The sequence below is a fragment of the Leguminivora glycinivorella genome, chromosome 16 (assembly GCF_023078275.1).
Source record: "Leguminivora glycinivorella isolate SPB_JAAS2020 chromosome 16, LegGlyc_1.1, whole genome shotgun sequence".
Lineage (NCBI taxonomy): Eukaryota > Metazoa > Arthropoda > Insecta > Lepidoptera > Tortricidae > Leguminivora > Leguminivora glycinivorella.
In genome coordinates this window covers 13,565,067-13,590,806 of record NC_062986.1, presented here as the reverse complement: position 1 = coordinate 13,590,806, position 25,740 = coordinate 13,565,067, and the positions used below count along the sequence as shown (strand labels likewise).

The 25,740-nt window shown below is 37.8% G+C and overlaps 1 protein-coding gene across 1 annotated transcript in view; it reads left to right on the top strand.

The window, feature by feature from the left end:
- Window positions 1–25,740, top strand: part of LOC125234928 (zinc finger protein 608-like) — a 154,184-nt gene that overhangs the window by 90,742 nt on the left and 37,702 nt on the right. The window contains exon 4 of the mRNA XM_048141350.1: window positions 22,274–22,397. Within this exon, the coding sequence (XP_047997307.1) occupies window positions 22,274–22,397 (124 nt within the window). The remainder of the gene's footprint in view (window positions 1–22,273; window positions 22,398–25,740) is intronic.

The following is a 25,740-nucleotide window of genomic DNA, read 5'->3' as shown; positions in this document are numbered from 1 at the left end:
CCCCGCCGCAAAAACGATCTTTGTCTGTCTATCTGTCTGTGACATCGTGCATCATAGCATTCATAGCATTCATAGCTCCCGAACGGATGGACCGATTTAGATTTAGTTTTTTTTTTGTTTAAAAGCTGAATTTGTTGGCATCAGTTTTCTTAGCCATGCTTGATGGAAATCGGTTCACAATATCGGGGGTAAGTTTTTTTGTAATGGTCAGTATAGTTAGTACTGCGTGCGTAGCCGAATGCACAAACGCTCACGAAACGAAACGTTCGTAGATATCTCTATCGTTCTTGCGTATTGGCGCGACAGAGCCAGACTACCTTTCTCGGCATTTCGTTTTCGATTCGCGTCGTTGAAATGCCATTCGGCTACGGGGCCTGAGGTGTAGTCTCATCTGTCGAAATGACGAGTTTGGTCACTAGCCGTCAAAAAACAAAATTAATGCCCGCCCATTCTTACGTACTGAAATAGGTAGTTGTATATAATTACGTAGTTATGGTAGCTGAGCGCCGACAGGTAATGCCACAATCGCAGCTTTAAACCACAATTATTCCGGCTTCATTATTATGAGGAAAGTGGACGCCCGCTTCTGCATACAAATTCAGGCCTCATTTTCCTTCCTGGATGTCAATGTACATTATGTAAAAGACCCGATTCGAGGTACTTTAAACATAGCTATGCCCCTACCTCCTATTTTTTTAATAATTATAAAAATGATGAAAGAAAAACTCACAAAAAATCTAACATATGGATAAAACTGGTCAATGCTCATGTACCTTATTAATAGCACGTATTGGTTTACACAGCCATGAAAAAAGTAGGCGCTCCAGCTCCAACTGATGACACTGTGTGTATAGTATATTATAGACTTGAAGGCCAATAATGACCAAAGTAATTTAAATATCCAGAGGAAAGTTGGGCCCCCGTTTGTATGAACAAGCGATTTTGTCCCCTTTCGTATTAAACGACGTATTTTATTGAGGAAGTCGACTCGGGGCTCGTTAAAGACTGCGATCAAGTTAATCCATTACTATTTAATATTGTCGTAAACGTTTCATGGTGCCCTTTGCTGTTACATTATTAAATTTGTTTTATAATTATCATGATCTTTGACTTCATTTGATAACCGACTCTTAAGTCTTTATGCTCTACTAGCTTTTGCCCGCGGCTTCGCTCGCGTTAGAAGTGACAAAAAGTAGCCTATGTCACTCTTCATCCCTTCAACTATCTCCACTTAAAAAATCATCGTCGTCGCTCCGTTTTGCCGTGAAAGACGGACAAACAAACACACACACTCCCATTTATAATATGTAGTATGGATTTGGGTCGATTTTATATGGAAAATCGCAGAACATTTTGGCATAAGGCTAGCCCAGTACCGGGATAAACGAACAGTCGAGTTCACAAACATCTTACAAGCCAGCTTACAAAAAATATATACACGCGTTTCGAAGAGAATAACAATAAGGTCTAGGTAAAGATGTTCTCGATTTTACACGAACAGAGGCCTATTTATGCTCAGTGGGCGACTGGAGGCAGAAATTATAATGATAAGACTTGTTAATCTCTTTGTGAAAAAGCGTCATGTTTTCGAGATTTTACATTAATATTAACGTAAATTTCATATGTTTTACCACTTAAACAAATATGAAAATAATCTGAGAGGCCTGCAGCACTGTTCAGTCTGTTCACTGTTCTAAACAATTTCTCTGTCCATATATCAATCAAACGCCCACGTTTTTTTGTATGTAAATGATATTCAACGTCGTTACTTTCTGTGCACAATATCTCATTGTTTTTCATGTTTTCCAATGAAAGTAACAATGATGTAATGTAATAGATAATAGTACATTGTGCAACAAGGGGAGGAAGTTGAATATTACTAACGAGAGTACGTTAAATCGCGACGGCTTGCCGGAGCGATTTAAAGACTCGAGTTAGTAATATTCATACTCCCCGAGTTACACACAATGTTTTTCATCACATTTGAGAGAAAAATACAGAGGAAACAGTCATAAGGCAAAACCTTCAACCGGCGGCGTTGCGACCAGTAGTATAACTTGATCTACATCAGATTATTCATATTAAATCCATTGTTTTTGATAACAAACACTTTATTTTTCAGGCCTAGGCCTGCAAAGTAACTTTTTCTTTATAAAATATTGTCCTTTAGAGCATTTTTTTTTATTTCATTGTATGTTTGAGAAAAGCACTATACATGCCTCGGCGTGAAAACGGAATCCTCATTTTCCCGGCCTCTGATGTAATGTACTATTTCACACCGTATAATATATTTTATAGCTTAATAGTCAAATTTTTGTTGTGCAATAAAAATCCTTGGCAGATTGAAACATCCTTTGCCTGAAGTATTGTACGGATTGTATTAATTTTTAAAACTAAATCCATTATTCCCTTGGGAATAAAATAGTACATTATACTATTTTATTCCCAAGGGAATACACGTAGACGTAATGATACCTTTAAACAGCAAATGTGATGAAAACAATTTAGTAGGACACTAGAAGCAAATAATAAACCAGGACCAGTATGGTTATCAGTGAACATACAAAAATAACACGAATTTATTACATATAGGTTCCTACTGAAATAATGATAGATGAACAATTTAGTAAGAGAGAGTAAATAAGAAATGTACCAGGAGAGCATTAACGTCGCGGAGTGGCGTGTAGGAAGTTCGCGTGCGAATTAGCGCGGGGGCCGAGTAATTCTGTTATCGGCTACCATTGGCTGTTTCTAGCCAAAACCTGGTATGGACATTGACTTTATAGGAGGATATAGCATGGGAAAATATGTTCTTGCATTATAAACTTCCTTGAATACTGTAGACTCTGGTGTACGTGTATGTATGTAGCTTAAAGACTGGGTTGGTTCAGGATCAGATACAGAAAAAAGTTTTTATAAGAGAGAAATATCGTCGCCATGAAAGCCGATGAAGCCATGTTCAAATATTTGTGTTTACCAGATTTTAAGCCACATCACGTACATTTTAATTCCTAAATCGCCCTTATGTTACAAGCTTTTCATTTAGAACAGACGCCTTTCCCAGAGATAAACTTCTGTTATACCACGTCCAAGATTATCCCTACACTTAATTGTTCCTAAGGTGCTTCGCAACTTGAGCAACTCGACGTAACTCTTAAAACCTCGTTTTACATTTTCTCTCGGAAAAATCTTGCATGAATAAATAATATTTTGCATTCGTGTTGCTGCTCGAGTAGAAGCAATTTGTTTTTCTCTGTATCAAATGGTACAACGGGAAACCTTGTTAACTTTTTAAAACATGGGCTGCTTATGCATTATTCAGGGGGGCGGGTATAGCACGCACCTTGCGAGTATTTATGTCTTGTCATGGCCCGTTGTCGTGTCCAGGCACGGATTATTTGTCCACTAGATAAATAAGACGATTCAAGACCATAATGCTCCTACTGTATAAATAAAGAGCGCGCTATGCCCATATTAGTCGGTATGTGCAGTCTATGCGATGTATATTTATTTTTATGGATAACAAACCTTTGAAAGTCAAGGGTTATGTCGTTTAAGATACAGAACGCACACAGTTCTGAACATTTTAATCATAGATAACTTATTTACAGGTTTAAGTATCGTCTAACTGTCAGTTTTCAGATAAAATAGATAGATAGATAGATAGATAGATAAGAACTTTATTCATTCCCACAACATACATGGTAGATAAAACAAAAGATAAAAGGCATGCATCTTAAAATAGAAATTAAAAGCTAATTACTTAGTAACATTTTTAAAAGAATACAAATTTTCAAAACCATGTGTCGTGGCAGAGAACAGGCGCTGGCTCAGCATTATGATGCGGCAAGCCACATCGCTGATATTCTGCCAGGACCTTACAAAGAAAAAGAAGACTTCAACACTTAAGCCTTAATTCCTGAACTTCAATATATGCTCACTATGTGTGTATGTGTGTGTATGTGAAGTTATGTGTAGTTATGTGCCGAGATGTAGCAATATCCTTCTCTGTAGCATTTGTGTATATTTTGATATACATTCTTAATACAAATTTAAAGTAGTATGTTAAATATTTAAATTTGGAGGGAGATTCAGCCTTGAAATAAATGCAGTTTAACATTGCTCTTTGTGTGATAATTGCTAAGTCGTTAGTGGTAATATAGTCGAGTGTAAACGCCCATATGTGTAAAGAACGAAAAAGTTACTTTATAACATAATGCTGTGTTTTAATATTTATGGGAGGGAGTTTCACCATCGCATACTCGTATCTCTACGCTCCTACCCTCTTCACATTGACGTCTCGGCAACGAACCGCAAAACCCTTTGTTGTTCGGATGAATTGTGAATTTCAATGAGAAAGAAGTGAAAACTGAACGGACTGACCTAACATTGCCGAGGCCAAAAAGCTAGATTAGTATTGTATTATATTTTCCACGTTTCATTCTGTACTAATTTATTTCAGAGAAAATGTTGCAAAAAGCAACTTTTTCATTCAGCTTTTTATGCTCCTGTGTAAGTATATAAAATGAACTCTGTTGTTTTCGTTCCAAAAAGCTTTAGAACACTGTTGAGAATGTAATTAAGTCAAAGAGCTGTTCTCGTGTTTTTCGCTTGCTTTTACTCAATTAAAAATAATTTGAAATAATATCTACGACACAAAGACACTGGGGGAGACGTGGTGGAATAATTTGAGAGTAAACCTCTCGGAGTTAGCATCTTGTTTCGTTAACGCGGCCTCCCCGCCCGCCTCGAGAAATATTTATATGACTCGCAGATCATGAATATTTACATTGCGGGCACGACTTGGAAAGAACAAATTTTCTCAGCGATTTGGATATTAAAATTCTTCTCTGCTATTTAATTTGATAGTTTTATTTGCGAAGAAATACAGACACAAAGGCGTCAGACGCTAAGCTTATTTTATCTCTCCCCGGGGCGGGATAAAATCGAGCGTCGATATTGTGCCCGTAAAGAGCGCTCGGAGGGGGATAAATAACACGTTGTGTCGCCGTGCCGGGCCGGCCCAGCGCCCGGCGCACCGGCCCGGCTCCGCTCACGGCGACGGCGCCATCGCATCGCCCGATATGACTTTCCGATACTATACCTGTTCGTTTTGATGCCGTATCATGATACTGTTTTTGAGTCAGACTTCCGCGAAAGAATCCATCAAAACAAACCCGCGGTAATCCATAAAAGACCGTCGATAGCTTCTCGAAGAGATCCCGAGCGGAATAAAGAAGACTATAAATCTTTACGAGCCTGAGGTCTTTTTGTTTTCAGCCAGCAAACACACGTAACTGAATCTGCGTGTTTTTCAACAAATTGCGTCGGAATAGTGTGGAAAGGGAATAAAGAAGAAATACGGCCTAGAGATATAAATCAGATTATGCTCTCGCTGCGCACTGTGCTTAAATTAAATGGCTCTAAAAGAAAATTACGATGTTTTCGAAACGCGTTTGCTGCGCTGTTTAGCCCGGTGTTGATTTAACTGTTTACGCAAATTAAAACTGCCGCTTGCGACGCTCGCTCTCGGCCCCGCACTCTGCACTCGGCTAGGCATGCGGTGCGGATTGCCTCGCTAATTAATGAAATCGCATCTCTTCACTATTTCAATTACAAACCAATTATTCCGAAATAATTGGACAACGTTTTCACGGATAAACCGATAAAACAGGACGTATGCCGTTCGTTAAATAACTTCCTACTCAATAGGTTTAATTAGATAATTATTAAAATGAACCCTCTGTCGGCAACACGGATCGCGTATATATTTTATAACCCATTAACCTCAGGTAATCGTACCTCTTTTTATTGCTTTATATCGAGCTATTTAATTTAATTGGTTTTTCGAGAACCGGCCCGGATTATTCACAAATCACAGATTAAAATTGAATACATGAATATAGTATCGCTTATAAGATAAATGTCTGTGTTAAAATGCTAATGGAGCGAGTTAAATGATTTTCGTGTCTCGAATTGAAATATATAAGATTAGTCTATTTTATGAACTCTTTTAGAACTTCCGTTACACGTAATTAATGCGCATATAAAGTGTATATGTTAACACGGCGTTATATTTGCTATGATTTGTAGTTTCTACTTAAGTAGATTTTGTTTGAGACTTGTTTATTGTATAAGAAATACCGATGAAGTCCATTCTGTGACAACATTATTAAATTTATGGACTGATTTGAACAAACCAAGTTTTTCTTACTTAAAGGTGACATTTCTTGAAATATTACTTAGAAAATATTTACTGGAGTAGAATAAATTATTCATAAAAGTTCATTCGCTTTTAGGTGATTACTTCAAAATGGATTCACTTATTATAAATATGTACTACGAAATAAATAACTCATTAATCATAAAAAATATGTAAGTTTTCTTAAACATACTGACTATAATAATGTACATATTAAAATTCTATTCTTCATCATTCTTGCGCTTTCCCGGCATTTACCACGGCTCATGGGAACCTGGGGTCCACTTTGACAACTAATCTCAAGATTTGGCGTAGCCAGTAGTTTTAAAAAAGCGACTGCCATCGGACTTTTCAACCCGAAGGGGTAACTAGGCCTTATTGGGATTAGTCCGGTTTCCTCACGATGTTTTCCTTCGCCGAAAGGCGACTGGCAAATATTTGATGTATTAAAACCCTACGTATACAGAGTGTAACAAAAATGGTGGTGATCCGTTTAAGGGCGTACTCAGTATCGTATTCTTATCAGGAAAAAGTAGAAGAAAATATTTTTTTCGCTAAAAAAATTTTCACTTTTGTATGAGCCGGGCCGCGCGAATCGGTCGAATCTCCATACAAAGATAAAAAAATTTTTTGCGAAAAAATTTTTTATCCTACTTTTTCCTGATGAGAATACGATACTGAATACGCCCTTAAACGGATCACCCCCATTTATGTTACACCCTGTATGATAAGTAATAAAAGTGTAAGTATTGTATCAATAACTATTCATAACGTATAACAGAGAGCAGGCAAAACTAGTTTAGGCATCCTATCAAGTTAGAGCTTTTGTAGGCGTAGACTGTATGACAAAGGCAATCTACTCAGTCACTAGACTGATCAAAGGCAATTTTCACCGTATCACTTTGCCGAATACATACTACATTTTCACAAAGAATGTCAATATAAAGAAATAATACTTCTTTTGATATACAGAATAATTATTGTTGGCTTTACTCAAAATATATTCAACAACTCGGCATTGAAATGTTTTATTTGAAATAAGTATGTAAATGGAACAACCTATAGGGAACAAATCAAATTATTTTTTGAATATTGTTTGATCTGTTTTAGGGTTCCGTACCAAAAAGGTACAAAATGAACTATTAGGTATGGTGCAACTCTGTTCATCTGTCTATCACATTACTAAAATATCTCGAGAACTACTTTTGCTGTCGATTTATTTTAAGATATTTAAGTAGTCACACTTAATACTTGACTATTTAGTCGCTTGTTATTTAGTGTCAATGTTTGTAGAAGTATTAATGAACAAATGTATCATCAATATCTTATACCAGGCTCCCATACGCACGAGGATGACAAAGGTGGTCCAGTTCCAGTTTCGAGGCAATTTCACCGTGTCACGGCGAAGCACGCGCGCTTTCAGTTACCGAGTGGCGTTCTTAGCTTCACACTTTACCCCTTTCAACGCCGGCACAAAGCGATACAACGTTTCATTTTTTCCTCTGCTCTACGGGAAATGCTCATTCATTTATGTCGAAGCAAATATTTCCAAGATTTGTTGGCAGTTCTATATTTACGCCAGAAAGTTATTACGACCATCAGACGCCCTCAAAACGAATGATTGATTTATTGTAAAAGGACGGAGGCGTATAATCTCTCAAAATACATTAAATATCCTTTTACACTGAACGAATTTCTAATTCGTTCTCCGAATAATCGGATGAATAATGTTAACGCGTTGACATTATTTATTCACAGTATACTAATAGGATCCTAGCCCAAGTAGCACAGAAAGCTGTATAACTGCACACATTAGGGTCTATCCGGAGCCCTACGCGTTTTAGCACTGTTATAAGAGCGTTCAGAGGAACCTTCGGCTGCATAGTAGCATTCAGTGAAATTTAAACAGCTTAAGCAGTTTAAGAGCTGCATTACGGTGGAGAACAGTACCACTAATTCGCCAATAGTGCTGTAATGGTATATTTGCAACGACCTTATTCAGCTATTAGCATTTTTGACAGCCTAGAACGTAATAAGAGCTGCGTAGTAGATCACACTACGCCAAAAGCGGTATAAGAAGCCACTTGTGACCTTTTAAAACGCTGACTTTTTAACATAGGACATGTGGACCATTAAAAAGCCAAAAGAGGTATAATGGAGAAAATGTGGCGTATAATACTGCTTAGAGTTGAACATTTATACCACAAATCAGCCTTTATATCGCCTTTATTATTATCTGCATAGCGGGTGTTTAAAACACCCACTAGACACCTGGTAGCTATTTTGTGGGGCACTTGTGTATCGTAATAACGGCTATTGCTTTATAGTGGTACACTTGTAGATTATTAACTAGGAATAAGCTGAATAAATGTTATTTTATGGTAACTTGTAACCTCCTCGTCTTTATTATGAATCCACCATTTTTATTGTTTAACCTATAAATACATCCTGATAAATTTTCTACTTTTATGATATTTTGGGTATAAATTATGAATGTATTGTATCAGTTATTACTTTTTAATATCATAATGCTGACTTTGTATTGTATAAATCTCTCCAAAACACAAAAAAAATATTTCATCAGATCTTATTTATCTATCGTAACTAATTAAAAACTAAATATTTACGTGGCGCATTAAAATTTTGTTAGTAAATATGTATATATAATGTCGGTAAACTTTCATTCCCAAACATATTTGCGTAATATATACAAAACAAAACGTAGTTACCAATACCAACAGATAAACCATTCACCATTAAAGTTTCACTCACTAAAGTTCCAACCAAATAGCTAGAATATAAGTAAAAATTTGTTTGCATTTCACCTAAATGTATGAAATCACGTATATAATGTGACCCTTTAGCTGAGTAAGTGGCTACTTGTGTTCTCTTATTCTGCCGCTATTCCGCCCTTATAACTCTTGCCACCCTTATACCCCTGTTACATTGCTGCTATACCGCTTTTGCTGAGTAAGTGGCTACTTGTGTTCTTTTATTCTGCCGATATTCAGCCCTTATAACTCTTGCCACCCTTATACCCCTGTTACATTGCTGCTATACCACTTTTAAAGCACTATGTACCCTTAAGGCTGTCTAATTTGTGCCCATTTAAGAGTATTAAGCGCTGTCATAGCTATTATAGAGCTTTTACATAGCTCTTTATGTAACTTTAGTACAGCCTAAAGCGTTAAAAAATGCCTTTATTCAGCTGTTATACAGCAAATGTGTGTTACTTGGGAGTTTTATTAGCTGGTTAGTTGGTCCGGCTATAAAGTGTTTTTGTCCGATAAACGTGTAGATGCTAATATGGTAATCCGGCCGGGTAAGCGCATTATGTAGATATTTACGGCCCCGGGCGCAAAGCTGACTTTATGCACCGGCATCGTCTGCAATCACGATATTTATTAGCTCTGTTTTTTATTTATTCTCACATCTCTTTCGACTAGCTAAAACTTGGGCGTGTAAAGTTTCACAGGGATATAAAACGGCGCTTTATTTTAAAGTGCGTGTAAAAACAGATATTTGAAGCCATTATCCGCTTTATGGGTCTCGTAACCGCCTTTTGTGCGCCGCATATACGGTCGGAATATTCAATTCAATAACATATGAAAAGTGTGCCGAGGTTGGCACTATTGATTCTCCCATCTCTCGGATAGCGTACAATTTCACTAGTGGCTTTTGTGCAACTAAAATGGATATTTTACGTACGTTTTGTGGGTTTGCCGGTATATTCGGAACCGGGACTCTGTGATTACAGAAATGGCGAGTTTTAAATGTTTCCCGCCTGTTATACAAACTGGAGGTTTTATAGGCGACGTAAAAAAGTAATTTACGGTATACGAGCAAACATTTTGAGGCAACGGTTTTTCTCTCATTATAAAAAGAATATCTGCAGCGAAAATGTGCTTACGAGCACAGCTCCCTTGTAATTAAGAATACTGAATTAAGTTTGAATGCTTAATCCTCAAAGGATGGCAGGTTAAGAGTTTATAAAAGGGGTTAATTGAGACTATTTCGCCTGAGTGAACATCATTTGGACGTATATTGTGTGTGTACACGTACAGGGGTAATTAATTCGTGATCGAGTGCAGCTGTCACGACTCGAAGACCAAATGGCTTGTTTTATAATCCAAAACACGTTTCGAATCGAGCTGTAAAAGCTGGTATTACCACAGTATAATAAAGAGTACTATCGTACAGTATGGCCACTCTCGCTCCCCGCTTAAAGTGCTGCCCACCCCCTCTCGGTTACCTCTCAGTTACCGCCTGTCAAAAACGCGAACAGTCGACCTGTCATATCTCACTCATACAAGCACAGTACGCGTTTACCTACACGAGCTTAGACTGTGTGCTAGGAACGCGCTTCTTTCATATATTGGATCGCCAGTGTCCGTGCTATTACCGAGACTCCCACTTTTAATTGAAAACTTCAAATTCGTTTCAGTTATTTCAATTTTAATTACCAGAGCTCCAGGATATGGCGGGAGGTTATTTATAATGAATCTTTTTGAGCTGAACGTCGCGATGGACTTGTTTTAGCAGACTGACATAAAATTGTTTTACGACTCTTTCGGTGTTAAAATAATATAAAACTAGAGATCGCGGGGACGGGAGGATGTTTTAACTAATTAACTCATGAAGCTATGTTAAAAAGAGCATTTTAACTTTAACATTAAAAGTTTTTGACGTCAGAGCTTTAAGAATTAGTCCATTCATATTTAAGATCTTTCTGATGACGCAGTTTGTTTGTAATCATCGTAAATTTTCTAGCAATTTCGATGCAGCATGGTAGGTAGAAATACAGGTTTAGCATTCTTTTGGTAGTGAACTGCAAAAGTGCAATGGCGAATTTATCAATGAATTAATTCATATTTTCTGAAGTCAATTTTGCAAGTTTAGGTACATATTACTGTTAATAATCCTAATTAGGAAACTATTCCAGGTAGATTCAGACATAAGCATGCCATAAATGCGACATATGCTGCACCGAAATTGCTAGAAAATTTACGATATCTGGTAATAATATCCTTGCAAATGGAATATGTATATTCTCATGCAATTAAAGTAGCTTTTATTATGTCCATAAATAATGTAATCTGCGACAACTACTGTAATGGTCGTATAGTAGCTTTATAATGGCCAGCACATTTATAAAATGGCCACAATGCCCCATAATAGTCATTATAAAATCCTCGGCGCATCATTCTTCGTACGATATTACTCCCATTGTATGAATTTGTTGATTATATCGGGATCGTAGATTAACTTTATCTGATCTGAAAGCCATTTCAAGCGTAAAGGATTTTTTATTATCTTTTTTTTGGCTTAATAATACAGCGCTGTTGGTTATTATTCTGAGATGTAATGCTTTCATAAGATTACTGCATTTAAAGTGTGTAGTATTGAGGTGATGGCCGTGTTTACAGAGTATTATTAAATTAATTAGGTGATATGTATGTACTAGCCAGACAATAAAATTGAATTACCATTAGACTTAGTGCGTTTTCACATTATTCGACCCGATATCGGATCACGGAAGGATTTCAATAGCATAAATCAAAGATGGCGGCTTAAATGTATGGGATATCGATCCTACATCCGATATCGGATCGGATAATGTGAAAACGCACTTAGGACTAGTCAGACTACTAAGATAATTTGCCAGTTGCATTCACATAGCTCTTCCGTTACTCCGTCTACTTAATTAAACAGATTTTAATACATTCAGCCGGCGTATCATGCTTCCAATTTTATCCCTTATCTATGTGGACAAAGTATCCGTCACGCTTTGGCAAGTATGTCAGTGTGAGAGTGACAGATGTCTTATTCATGTGGATAAGTGATAAAATTCTTATCCACGGATAGCATAAATAATACGCTTATCCACCTGGATAAAGCACGCTTTAGCAAGTATGTCAGTGTGAGAGTGACAAATGTCTTATCCACGTGGATAAGTGATAAAATTGGCATAATTAATACGTACGAATTTCGTATAATTTTCTCATACATAAGTTCATCCATTATCTTACACCGGATCCTGAAAGCGTATTCCGCGTATTCATATACTATACTTTAAGGAGTATGTATTTTACTTATAATAAGTATTTTGTTAATGACTTAGTTTAATACTCAAGATTTTATTACGCCATGCAAAGATTTTTATTGTAATTGCACCCGTAAACCGTCGGTCTCGGCAAACATAACTGAATCCAAAATTAATTTTCATTGCCAACTCGCCAAGGCACTCACAGCCATTAAAACCCGAGCCCTAAGCCTCACTATAAACCACTTTACGATAATATCAATTGACATAATTATGACAAATACCCGTCACATAATTTTTCAAGTATAAAACCTTTAGACGAATATTGAAACAGTTGCGTGGCATCAAATCGAATCGTAGCAAGATAATTAGAAATGTCAGCTATGAGAAGGGTCCGGCCCCTTGTTAAAAGTACCCGTGATTGTGTGCCTTAATTATTATTTATACACAGGCCACGTACGCTATTATGCGATCGTTTTATGACTAAACACGGACTTTGCGATGCATAGTAGACTCCTTTTAATATCGGTTAAATACCGGATGGAAGGAATCATGATGTCTATAAAATGCAGATCGAGATATAAATCAAACATTAAAGATAGGTACATTTTTCTCGAGAAGTATTATATACGGAGTATGATATTTCAAAGTACCAAGCCAAGCATACCAAGTACTTCGTTCACTTAGGTATGCTTATCTAGGATCTAGAAATGAACTGGTATCTTTACAGTAGAGTCTGGTGCCGTAGCCGAATGGCATTTCTGCGACGCGAAACGAAAACGAAACGCCGCAATAGGTAGTCTGGCTCTGTCGCGCCAATACGCAAGAGCGATAGAGATAGATATCTACGAGAGTTTCGTTTCGTGAGCGTTTGTGCATTCGGCTACGTACCCTGATCGGAAAGAGAAGTCGTCAAATGTATGGGGTCCAATACATTCCACGACCCTTCTCTTTCTTTATTTAATTTGGATGTTAAACTGTATTTTCGCCTTTCTGTACATGTAATAATTAAATGTATCAGGTATAAAGACAGTAATAACAGCACAGATGGGGAGCGGGAATGATAATTAATTCCATTAGAAGCAGCTTTCTTTCAATCGGTAGCGAGCCGCGAAAGTTCGTTTAAATGTTAATTTTCCAGAGTTACTGTGGACTCGCTTTATAATTGCCGAGTAACGGTGCTTTAAGGAGCTTCGGCTGAGTAATTGAATACTATCATTTTAGATTTTTGAAATTACGCCCAACACAACCATTGTTGAAAAACTTTGAATTATTACTAGAGATAAAACTTACCTACAGCTTGTAAACTCCGTTACATTATTCGCATGCAGCTTTTACATATGAAGTATCGTTTTTTAACCGTCGCCTCATATCTCAAGAAGGACGGTTATCAAGTCGTCTGTATGTTTTTTTATTTTTTTATTTTTTATGTTTGTTCCTCGATATCTCCGTCGTTCCTGGACCGATTTTGAAAATTTTTTTTTTGATTGAATGTATATACATACAGATTGGTCCCATTTTTCTCAGAACCCAGTTCTGATGATGGGATCCTGGAGAAATCGAGGGAACTCCTCAAATCTGAAAGGCATACATATGGTGATTTTTGTGTTAATAAAGGAACAGCATGCATTTAGGTACGGAACAGTGACATTTGGTGCAGTGGAACTGCTGATGATGGCCAGAACGGAACTCTTCAAATCTGAACGGCACGCTTATAGTGACTTGGGTATTTTTATACGAACAGCATGCACTTTCGTACAGAACAGTGACATTTGGTGCAGTGGAATTTCTGATGATGGTCAGAACCGAACTCCTCAAATCTGAACGGCACGCTTATAGTGACTTTGGTATTTTTATAAGAACAGCATGCACTTTCGTCCAGAACAGTGACATTTGGTGCAGTGGAACTGCTGATGATGGCCAGAACCAAACTCCTCAAATCTGAACGGCACGCTTATAGTGACTTTGCCATTTTTATAAGAACAGCATGCACTTTCGTCCAGAACAGTGACATTTGGTGCAGTGGAATTTCTGATGATGGTCAGAACCGAACTCCTCAAATCTGAACGGCACGCTTATAGTGACTTTGGTATTTTTATAAGAACAGCATGCACTTTCGTCCAGAACAGTGACATTTGGTGCAGTGGAACTGCTGATGATGGCCAGAACCAAACTCCTCAAACCTGAACGGCACACTCATAGTGACTTTGGTATTTTTGTAAGAAAAGCATGCATTTAAGTTCAGAACAGTGACATTTATTTAGTTATGTTTGTTAAGCATATGTTTTGAAGTCAAAGTTTGTCAAGCTTCGATTTCTTATAATATAATCGGATTCATGAGGAATTGAGGAAACTCCTCAAACCTTAACGTTATACGTATATTCATTTGTGTTTCCATCTAATAATTAAAGCATTAAAAGCAGTTTTAAAAAATACTTACACATTTCTACATAATCCAACATTCGCAAGTAGCTTTCACCAGAACCCGAAAGGCGACGGTTTTTTTTTTCTTAAAAATTATGGCGTTGCTACTCCAATAGGCTACTTGCCTCCTAGTCAAATCAGCTTCTTTTTATGAACTGTCAAAACGAATTTTAACGACTTGCTAATATGGAATTTATATGAAATCGAATTGAGTGACGTCACGGTCAACTCAGTTACTTTATATATTTCTACCTGACTTTTTAAATAGAAATTGTATTTAAATATAACTTCTGTCCATGTTTTTCTTATAATTATCTGATGCTTTATTTCGTTCATAGTATAAAATATTTTATTTTAACTATAGTCAAGTTCCCTATTCTTGTCTTATCGAAGGCCATCTCTTTCAGAAAACCTAACACAGCTACAAAAATATTATACCTAAAGTGACTTTCTTTTAATGACTTCTTAGATTATTTTGTTACAAGACTGTATTTTATATTACAGCTTTAATAATGAAATGGCGTGATTAAAAAGGATTTGAATCGAATGAGTTGCGTGAATTTTATATATAACAAACATCTAACACGTAAGTCATTTGTATCAAAGAAAGTAAACATTCTTTACCCAGTTCCTGTATCGTGAGTTACCCATTTATTTCCGTCTCGCAACAAAACAGCGGTAAAACGTGATGGATCTAGCGGATTGGTGTTTCTTCCGCTCCTCTTATTGCACTTGGCAGCTTCTTATAACTCCTAATGTTGATGTGTTCTACGCCATTAGGCGCCGCGAACACTCTTTGTCGCCACTTATTCCGCATACCACAAAATTAATGTTCCGTCCCTAGGTGGTAAACTGGTAAACAAGATGGCGGACCCGCCCCGGTATTTATTGCTCCTGGCATCCAACAGGCTCCCATAAACGCGCACACTAAAACGTGCCATTTCCCTAAATTATTTTAATGACGTATGTTCATGTAGATTGTACTTCGGGTGAACTGTTATCGTTTGCGATAACGCTTGGCTGCCAATTCATGCATATTTGACTGTGATTTGATGCCCCGACACATGAGACTAAAGCAACATTGTTGGAACAGTTGGAAGTCATTAAGGCATGTAGGAGGGTGTCTGTGTCAGTCGTCGCGCTTTCCTTTCGCGGCGCTCAGCCGGTGACTACAAATTAGCTCGCGCCGCTGTGAGACATCTTCAAACGAAGCGCTTTAATCGATGGCGCGCTCATTACACTCGTGCACTGTCATTTTATACATTGATTTACGCTCTATTGTTCTGTTATCCTGGTAGCTCTTAGTGCGATCGATGTAAGCAAAACTTTCCGTTTGAACGTTCGTTTTTCAAGATAAAACGGCAGCTGGCCGGCGCTATGCCAGCCTATTTAAAAAGTCGTATGTTAATGCGTTTTTGGGTGACATAAGTCAGTTTAGAACGGCAGGTTGGAACCCTCTATTTCATAGCTCCCCTCGTACCGTCCCTCCATAGCTAAACTTGTAACGTTCCGACACCAATATAGGATTTAATGGCGTCGCGTGTCGAAATATTAATAAATATGTTTGCGGTTGAACTGCCGGGCACTAATCGGAGTATCGTCGCTAGCCGGTTAATAACCGTCTCACTATAATCATAACATAACTACTTATTAATGTTATAAGGATACATCAAAGCTTTTGGTTTTAAAGTAACGCGATTATTCATCTTAATGCTTTATTAGGTAGGCTTGTCGGATACCAGTGACTATTTTTTTTGACCGTAAACATGGAACATTTTACATAGGTAATAAAATTTCTACCGCCAGTTAATTAAATAAGTTAAGACTTTTAGAATAATCACCCACATAGTTTGAAGAAGTAACTAACTGCCATGTACTTTAAATAGGTAATGAATAATATTATAGCTTAATAGAATATAAATAAATACATATCTACATATTTTAGACTAGTAATCTAATCTGGTGTTACGAGTATTCAGGCTGACTGTACGTAAAATGTATTATATCTGCCTACAAAGTAGAACATTTTAGCACTAAGTATAGTAATGATAACATGAACGTAGTGCTCATAAAACATGTCATTTAGCCCCTCGTAAAGTGAGTTAAAAGCGTTTCTTTTTCTACATTTTAGCGTAGGTGTAAACTTCACAACGCAACTTTGCTGTTTTATGAAGTCGAGACAAGTAAATAAATAATGACTGGCAACTTGAATACGGTTTTTTTGTACACTTTTCGTTTTCTTTTTACTTTACCTCATCAGTCATCATCAGTGGGCCTTTATCTTTAGTTAAACATCAATAAGGGTGGAATCAGATCAGCAGCCGCATTTTGTGTATGAGAAATCGCTCGTTAATATGAACAAGCGATGCGTACGTATACTTTATACTTTCAGCTTTCCGATCCGATGCGTAAGCGTCTTCATACTCACGACCGCCGAAATTTCATACATAAAAATAAAACCGCCTTCAAAAATAAGCGCGTTACAAAACACGGAGAAACTAAAAAGCAAAAAATAATAAACCTTTGAATTCAGATTTGTGATCGGATTGCAATAATCTAAACATCCAAATTATAAACAAATCAATTATTTTTGTAGTCGGTACCAGACCTGTTCATCGCCTTGCTATTTCCTGTTTGCCCCCCACCCAACCATACGCAGGCTGGCCCCGACTCCAAAAATAATTGATTTGTTTTTAATTTGGATGTTTAGATTATTGCAATCCGATAACAAATCTGAATTCAAAGGTTTATTATTTTTTGCTTTTTAGTTTCTCCGTGTTTTGTAACGCGCTTATTTTTGAAGGCGGTTTTATTTTTTGTTAAAAAGTTTATTTATTTGTTGATTTTTAGTGGTTCCTATTGATATTATATGTATCAGTCCGAATATATGTACAGTAGTGAAAGAATTATCCTTGAACTCCTAACCATTGAGGAGTTGACCTTCCATCATCAGCTCAGCCACATAAAATTATTACCATCAGGCGTAAATACTGGTGTACCTTTGAAAAATACACTAAAAACGTTACATGTGCCTATAACATTTGAAGAGTTCCCTCGATTTCTCCAAGATCCCATCATCAGACCCCGACTTGGTGCCAATGGGACCATCCAGGGGTTATACCTGATCGATTGAAAAAAAAATGTTGAAAATCGGTTCAAGATTCTCGGAGATATCGAGTAACATACATACAAAAAAATAATGATTAAAAAAAAACATTCAGTCGAATTGAGAACCTCCTCCTTTTTTTGAAGTCGGTTAAAAATGTGACTCAATGCTGATAGATGTTACTTGAGTTACTTCACTCTAAGTGCATGCGTTTTCACATTATCCGGTCCGATATCGGATAGAAGGATTTCAAAGGCATAAATCAAAGATGGCGGCTTAAATGTATGGGATATAGGTCGGTTTGTGAAAACGCACTAAGGTTTCCTTTTGTACCTTTTTGCTACGGAACACGGAACCCTTATGATAGATAAGTAGCGTTCACAAGACTGCGGCACTTTCGCAAAAGTGCTAGAAAGTCCAATGCGAAGTCAGTCCAACATTACGAGTACTTATAACCAAAAGGAAATTATTGCTAAGGTATGGAATATTACATGCCTCCCGCTGTCTGTTTTCCCTGGCAAATTACCTCCGTCTTTAAATCAAGAGTGAATTATTACCACACCTCGGACACTGGCGATCAAATATATGAAAGAGGCGCGTTCCTAGCACACATTGTAAGCACGTGTAGGTGAACGCGTACCATGCTGTCTGTGAGATTGACAGGTTGACCGTGTTTTTGACAGGCGGTAACTGTGAGGTAACCGAGAGGGGGTGGGCCGCTTTCAAAGTCCATACTGTACGATAGTACTCTTTATTATACTGTGCTATTACTGAACCGGTGAGCCCCATTGACGTCGTCTTGACTTTTCTCTTATCAAGACTGACTTAAACAGCATGGGCGATAGATGGCGCTGTTAAAAATAAAACGCTGTATTGATTGTTTTTTAGATTATTCGTCTCTAGATGTAACTGTAATCTCAGCTATTGCACGTCACAAACAAGTAATATGTTACATCTATTACGAAGCACAATAATCTCGATGATTTGTCACTAACATCTCGATAACAATGGAACATATTTCGTCCCGTTATATCGTGTTCGAGCAGCAGTTAAAGGCCCTTAAAACTATTTAAAAATCCTTTATTCTCTCACGACCATGTTTATGCAAGCGCAAAACCATTGTGTTTAAACTGTCGCGAGGCGAGCATAAAAATCTACGCAATACTGAACGGTCTTATGTTACCTTTCATGAGAGTTTTATCTCTATGGAATATTTTTAAAAATGTAAATATTCTTCTAAAAATCTAACAGAACTCGTTTGTCTCTGTTATGGAAACTAGACTTTTTATTTTTCCAATTACATCCCAAGTATGAAGTATCTCTTGGGACTTCGTATATTGAGCAGTTTACTTCCCAATTTGCAAGCCCATTAAAGTGCGTAAGGCAGGCGGCGACATCTAGCGGCCCGCGTTGAATGTAAATGGCTTCATTTGATTATGTTTCCACGGTAAACGCTCCTTACTTTTATGCAACTCTGGTCTACCGCCACAGAGAACCTCCTATAGAGTGGCAGTCTTGTATATTTGGTTCGCGATACGAGTCACCAGTGTTTGGGGTGCGAGGAGCGGGCGGGGAATGTGTTAAGCGCGCTGTGATTGGCCGTTTCAAGGACGGCGGGCAGTCGCGCCAGATGAAAAGGGACAGAAGTATGACTGTCCCTCTACTGACGCGTAAGTGGCCAATGTAAGTTGACCTATGCCGGCTCTGAATAAATTATAAATATGACTTATTTGTGGAATGTAATGCCGTCTGTTTTTAAATTTGAGCTTCTTGTTACCTTTCCACACCATTTCACACTACAGGTGGACATCTTTAAGGCATCAAAATACCCTTTTCCAATTTTTTTGTGCGAAAAACACGCGCTGCTTTCGGGTCTGTGGTCTGTGTCTACCGCAGACTGTTGTAACGATTTTACACCAACTTGCTGCTCACATTACTGCGAAGTTGCGAACCTTTCGTGGAAATCGTGGAATAGACGTAAGGTTTGCATTTTATATTTTATTGGGTTTTTATCACTGTTGGTTTTAAATAAATGGAAACAAGACAACTACTGAAGCCCTAGGTAATGCTGTTATTTACTTATTTGTTATCCAATGTAGGTAGGAATTCAAATAAAAAACCTTAGTACCTATTAGATTAATTTATTAATAACCCATAGATAGTGGACTAAACGTTCTATGTAAGATACATTACTCTATATGGTTGGGCTTTTAAATGTCATGTGACCTTTTTTGTAGCCGGAGCCTCATAGATAAGTATGCATATGCACCTCCATACATGTAGTCATGTACAAATAAATATAAAATCATTTCAACTTGAGTGAATTTCCATTTGCAATGCAACTAACGCGTCTTGATCGTCACCAGTAATGCACTTAATCTTACACAATATCGCCAACAAAATTGAAACTAAATATGAAATTACGCCATTAAAATAACTGGTACCGGCGTAAATGCCTGGTAACTCATTTGTATCTATTTATGTCTGAACTAGTTCACAGGCAGTTAAATGCAGCTATCAGATCCCCTACCATCAGTTTATGACGTTTTAAAATACGTTAGGCAGCGTTCCCACTTAAGCGTCGCGTGTCTCGGGGCGCGCAACGGACGTCTCCGCCACGCCGCCTGAATGTAATTCAAAAAACGTCTCCTCAGTACATTTTGTATAGGAAGGACGTAAGACGCGCCCCCAGGCGTCTTACACGCGTCTTACGTCCTTCCTATACAAAATGTACTGAGGAGACGATTTTTGAATTACATTCAGGCGGCGTGGCGCGGACGTCCGTTCCGCACCTCAGGACATGCGTCTCTTAGATGTGGCCGGTCCCTTACATTCATTGTATGGACAAAGAGGATCGAGTTAGACTATTCTCTTCATGAATAGAGAGTTACTGAAAATGTAAAATGTGTAGTCACAGTTCACAGTGCATAGACTGCCATCTCTCGACACAAGCTTAGAACTTTTCAGCCTTAGTTTTGACAATTTGGCCCATATTCTTAACTTGATCTGTTTTTAAATTGTCAAATATTACTATTAGCGTCCTTTAGCCGAGAGTCAGCTAAATGGTACCGCCATCTAGGCCACCGTAATTTCTCTTAAATGGTTCTGAGGTGCATTTTATTTGTCTAGAAGTCTCTGGTATGGAGAAAGATAAATAGCGCCCCCATACGGTTACTTACTAAAACCAGGGGCGGCTCACTCCGCGATCCTTTCACCGCGCTACAAGTACATGCCGGCGGCCGCGAGTTCGCGGCCCATTCAGTGGCGACGACCTTCGCGCGGCGCAATAGAATTCAATGTCGTCTGCACGCGTGCGGTCCGTTTGTTAATGTAGGTAAGAATTTAGAATGGCGGCGTTTTGTGAACATCAAAGGAGTGAGCCTTCTGTACTTGTACTATTATATATTCTGTGCTAAAACCAAAAAGCAATTTCCGTGACTTTTGCCTTTTATTGAGCTAAAACGCTAATACGTCAAAAAGTCATGGTATAGGCCCGGCATGCCAGGCATTATGCAAGCTGAACGATGCACTAATGCGCCCTGAAAGGTATCGATATTAATTTATTAAGACTCATTATGATAATAAGCTGGTATCGTTTAGTTGGAAATGCTCAGGGCCTTTAGCTAAGACTTAAATTTTCGACAATCCGTAGCGTATCGTAGTCATCTCTCTCTATCGCTCTTGCATATTGGTGGAACACGGACGGTTGCGGACGTTCGCTGCAGATATTCAATGATTGTAGTCTTTGCTACAGGCCCAGATATTCCTTCGGCGGAGCGGCGAGGCTTTTGGTTCGTTTTTGTACTTGAAGAATACTGGAGCGCATTTAATTGAGTTTGAATTCTACTAATTGTATTAATGATATGTGTAAATAAGGTGAAAGCTTGTGAGAATGTATTGTATCGGTATATTCGGTATAAACTGGGGTTTTTTGATTCGCGGCGTAAAACAATGAGTATTGATTTTAATGATTTTTGAGGAATAGATAGGTGACTTTAGGATCGCGAACTCTAGAATTTTCTGCTGATTAGAACCTTAGTAGAAATTGTAATCAATAAATCTTAGCTGTAATACAATTTTAATGATGTTGTTCTGAAATCTGAACTCCTTGTTATTCTACTAATAATAGTAATATCCCTAGTTTACGGTACGGTATTTAAGTATCTTACATTACACGTAATCCGCTTTACCTCAAAATTCATGATATTCATCGCATAAAAGAGAGATCAAATGTACATGGAAATACAATTAACTAGTCCTTCTTACCCTGGTAGATGATTCAAATATCCAATTATGAGAGAGAGAAAGATCAGAAAGATATACATTTTGAGAGGTGTATAAAATCGGATGTATGAAATGCTTCTTTCCGGAGTCCCTTCTGTCCGTTGAATTTCTACTAATTATTTGTAATATTTGCCCCTGAGCATTGTTTGTACAACTTACAAGCATATCCATGGTCCATGAATCAAGAACTAACCTTACTTTTTCTATTTCCTAGGACACAGCAGAAGTATGCGTCGGCACGTCAGTCGGCACGATCACGGAGCCGGACTGTCTGGGCCCATGCGAGCCTGGTACCTCGGTCACGCTGGAGGGCATCGTCTGGCATGAGACGGAAGGTGGTGAGTTGTTACTAGCGCACGAACGCAGCACCGTAGCGCCATCTCACGCTTATGCACGCCTGGTACTTTATGCTTTAGCGTTTCATATTGATCCTGGCACTTTGCTTGTTTTAATTACAATTTTAATTAATTAGGACTTGTATTTATTGTCTCAAACAAGCTAAGTGGCAGTATTGACAATATCAATCATTTTCATATCATAACTAACATATTCCGACAAGGTGGAGACTGATAACATAGGTACATAAATGTTTCTTACGTGCTTCATATTTTTATAGACACATATGTAGGTAGGTATTTGTAATTTTCATAACTAGGTGTTCCGATTTGCAAGTTACCCCAATGCAACTATAAACTGGTTAAGAAACAATTAAATAAAGAAGTTACATTTCTAAAAAATAATGCTGAGTGGTTCAAAATCACACGCGTTTTTAATACAGTAAAATAAATATTTATTTGCGCGCCTCATTTATCCGTTTCAAAGGACCTACGATTATTATCGCCTCTGTGGGGTGGCGTTCGTATCTCCCCTCATATGAATTTTAGGGGAGGTGCCACAAAAAACGCAAGTCTGTCAGTGACATCTGTTATTTGAAGGAAAATAGTTTTGTAACCGGTGAACTATGGGAAGATCTTTATCACACTCAAGTATTGAAAGCCAATCTTATCATATTTTATAATTATTATTTATTATATGACGAATATACATACATAGTTTATTTAATTTCCTCTGAGCAATAGCAAGTACTTATAATGACTAAAAGTGTAGCGTTCGTCTTAAGGTCTCGACCCATCTCCCATCTCGCATTCTAAAAAATAATCGAACGATAGGTATCTAAGAAAGTATCCGATATCAAACTATTGATTATTTACAGTGGAGTTCGAACATAGTCAATATTGGATGAATCACACATGTAAAAACGCACATTGCGCACTCATAGTCAATTTAACATCTGGAATTCAAAAAACAATCCGACTGCTGCGTATAAATTATGAGAAGTTCCTTTCCTTTTACAGCGTGATCATCAAGTAATGAGAACCGGGTTTATTATTGTTATTAAATACTAGGAATTTCTTTTGTAACCGTCGGTAAACAATCACCATCAGGGAACTAAGCAATTTGTGATTTTCCATCACAGAAGGGCTATTTTATGCCTCGTGCAAGAAGGAAGTTTTCATATAAAATGTCAATAGAAGTTCTACCTTATGGCAAAAGTATACGGACCCTTTGGGCATGGAACACCGCATTTGAAATCAGCGGGGGACTGCATAGAGCAATTTGCCCAGCGGCTGTGACGAATGGGAAACAGTGTTTTCTTTTCAACGCTACGCAGTTTTTACAAATTGTCGACGGCATATTACTTGCGTGTTATAGATGCGTAAACGGTATAAATCTATAAATAAACGTTGAAGTTTATTATACAAAATGAAACGAAGCTAATATCTTCAAAACAACCATTTATAAAAAGATACTTACATAGGTAGGTAATTTTAAATTTGCTGCCTTGTTATTAACTTGAGTACAGACAGAGAGACTGATTGAGCTAATAGATTTACTTGTTCCTACGTATAGTATAGGTATCTTTAAAGTATAACAACCTTGTATTGCCTCGTCAAGGTGACACTAAATTAATTGGGATTCATATTACGAACTTAGATTTAATAGCATCAGATAAAATAATCATATATTTACATCGAGCACGCCAGCGATATTTCATTATATCTAATAAATACCCAAAGGTATAAACCGGTCTGATAAATATTTCAAGTATTCTATCTTTATTATTTGTGGCAATTTAATAGAGGAATGAATAGTTATTACCAGGAGAGGCGTGGGCGTCCGGAGGCGGCCGAAATAGGGTTGCCAGATCGAATCCCCCAAAATCAGGGCCAATATTAATTAAAACGTCTCTCTTCGACGCTTATTATCAAAATAAATAATTATGATCATTTTGAATTATCAACAAAATTTTATAATAAAGTTATTTAGTTTACGACGTCTAAGTATAACTTTTAGTTTTTGTTCTTAAAAAGCGACGGAGTATTAACGTTTCGTTTACTGCATCGGGAAATTTTCAAATATTTTCGGGAGTCAGTTCGTAAATGAGATGTACATTTATTAATAAATCATCTGAATCTGAATCTGAGCAGGGGCGGCTCACTCCGCGATCCTTTCGCCGCGCTACAAGTACATGCCGGCAGCCGCGAGTTCGCGGCCCATTCAGTGGCGACGACCTTCGCGCGGCGCAATAGAATTCAATGTCGTCTGCACGCGTGCGGTCCGTTTGTTAATGTAGGTAAGAATTTAGAATGGCGGCGTTTTGTGAACATCAAAGGAGTGAGCCTTCTGTACTTGTACTTTTATATATTCTGTGATCTGAGTCAGAAGGGCTCAAAAAATCGGGAGAATTCCCCCAAATCCCGACCACCTGGCAACCCCAGACCGAAAGCGGGTCTAATCAGAGCCGGCCATTGTTTCCACCGCTGACAAACAGAGTTCCTGGGATTCCATTTGCATTTCACTACCTGTTGGTAAAGTCAACTTTACGCTCTTAAAAGCTCTCGAACGAAGCTCATTTTAAGTGACGGAATTATTTATCGCCTCTCGAACTTGAATAACCTACAGAACACAGAGTACAGTCCGACAAAAAAGAGTAGAAATTAAAAAGTGGCAACATTGTAGTGCCATCCCTTTCAAATCAATACGTGTGAGAAAACGGGACGACACTACAATGTTGCCACTTTATTTCTCTTTTTGGTCAGACTAGACACATTATCAAGCGTTTATGAAGCAAGAGCGTGCGGTCACCAGACATAATGTACAATGTACAATTTTAAAATAATTATTATGATTTGAGCAGCGCGATTCAGTAGCATATTACACCATTACATACACAGTATAATGAATCATCATCATCTGCAGTCCACTGCTTCAACCCCCCAAGGTAAAACTATTTTTGCATCCATTCCGCCGGCCCCCCTAAAATCATTGCACCCACACTTTTACCAAGACTAATGACTAGTTACCTTAAACGCACTTGGTTACCTAAAAGACTTCTGATCGAAACTCGATCGTTCCCAATTTCCTATACATACTAATAAATTACTACGGGAGAACATATGTGAGGTGACTGGTGACTTTGAGTTGGCTTGAATGCTCCGTTTAGTAGTCCGGTGGGCCGTAGTGCAGAAGGAAAGTACTGCGCTAAGCTAAGTGGAGCAGAACACGGGTAATGGCTCTATAAAACGAACATAAACAGAAAGCTGATAGCGCAATTACATAATTCACTTGCAATATGTCCAAAAAAATAATCGTTTCGTTCGACACGACGCGCGACGCCAG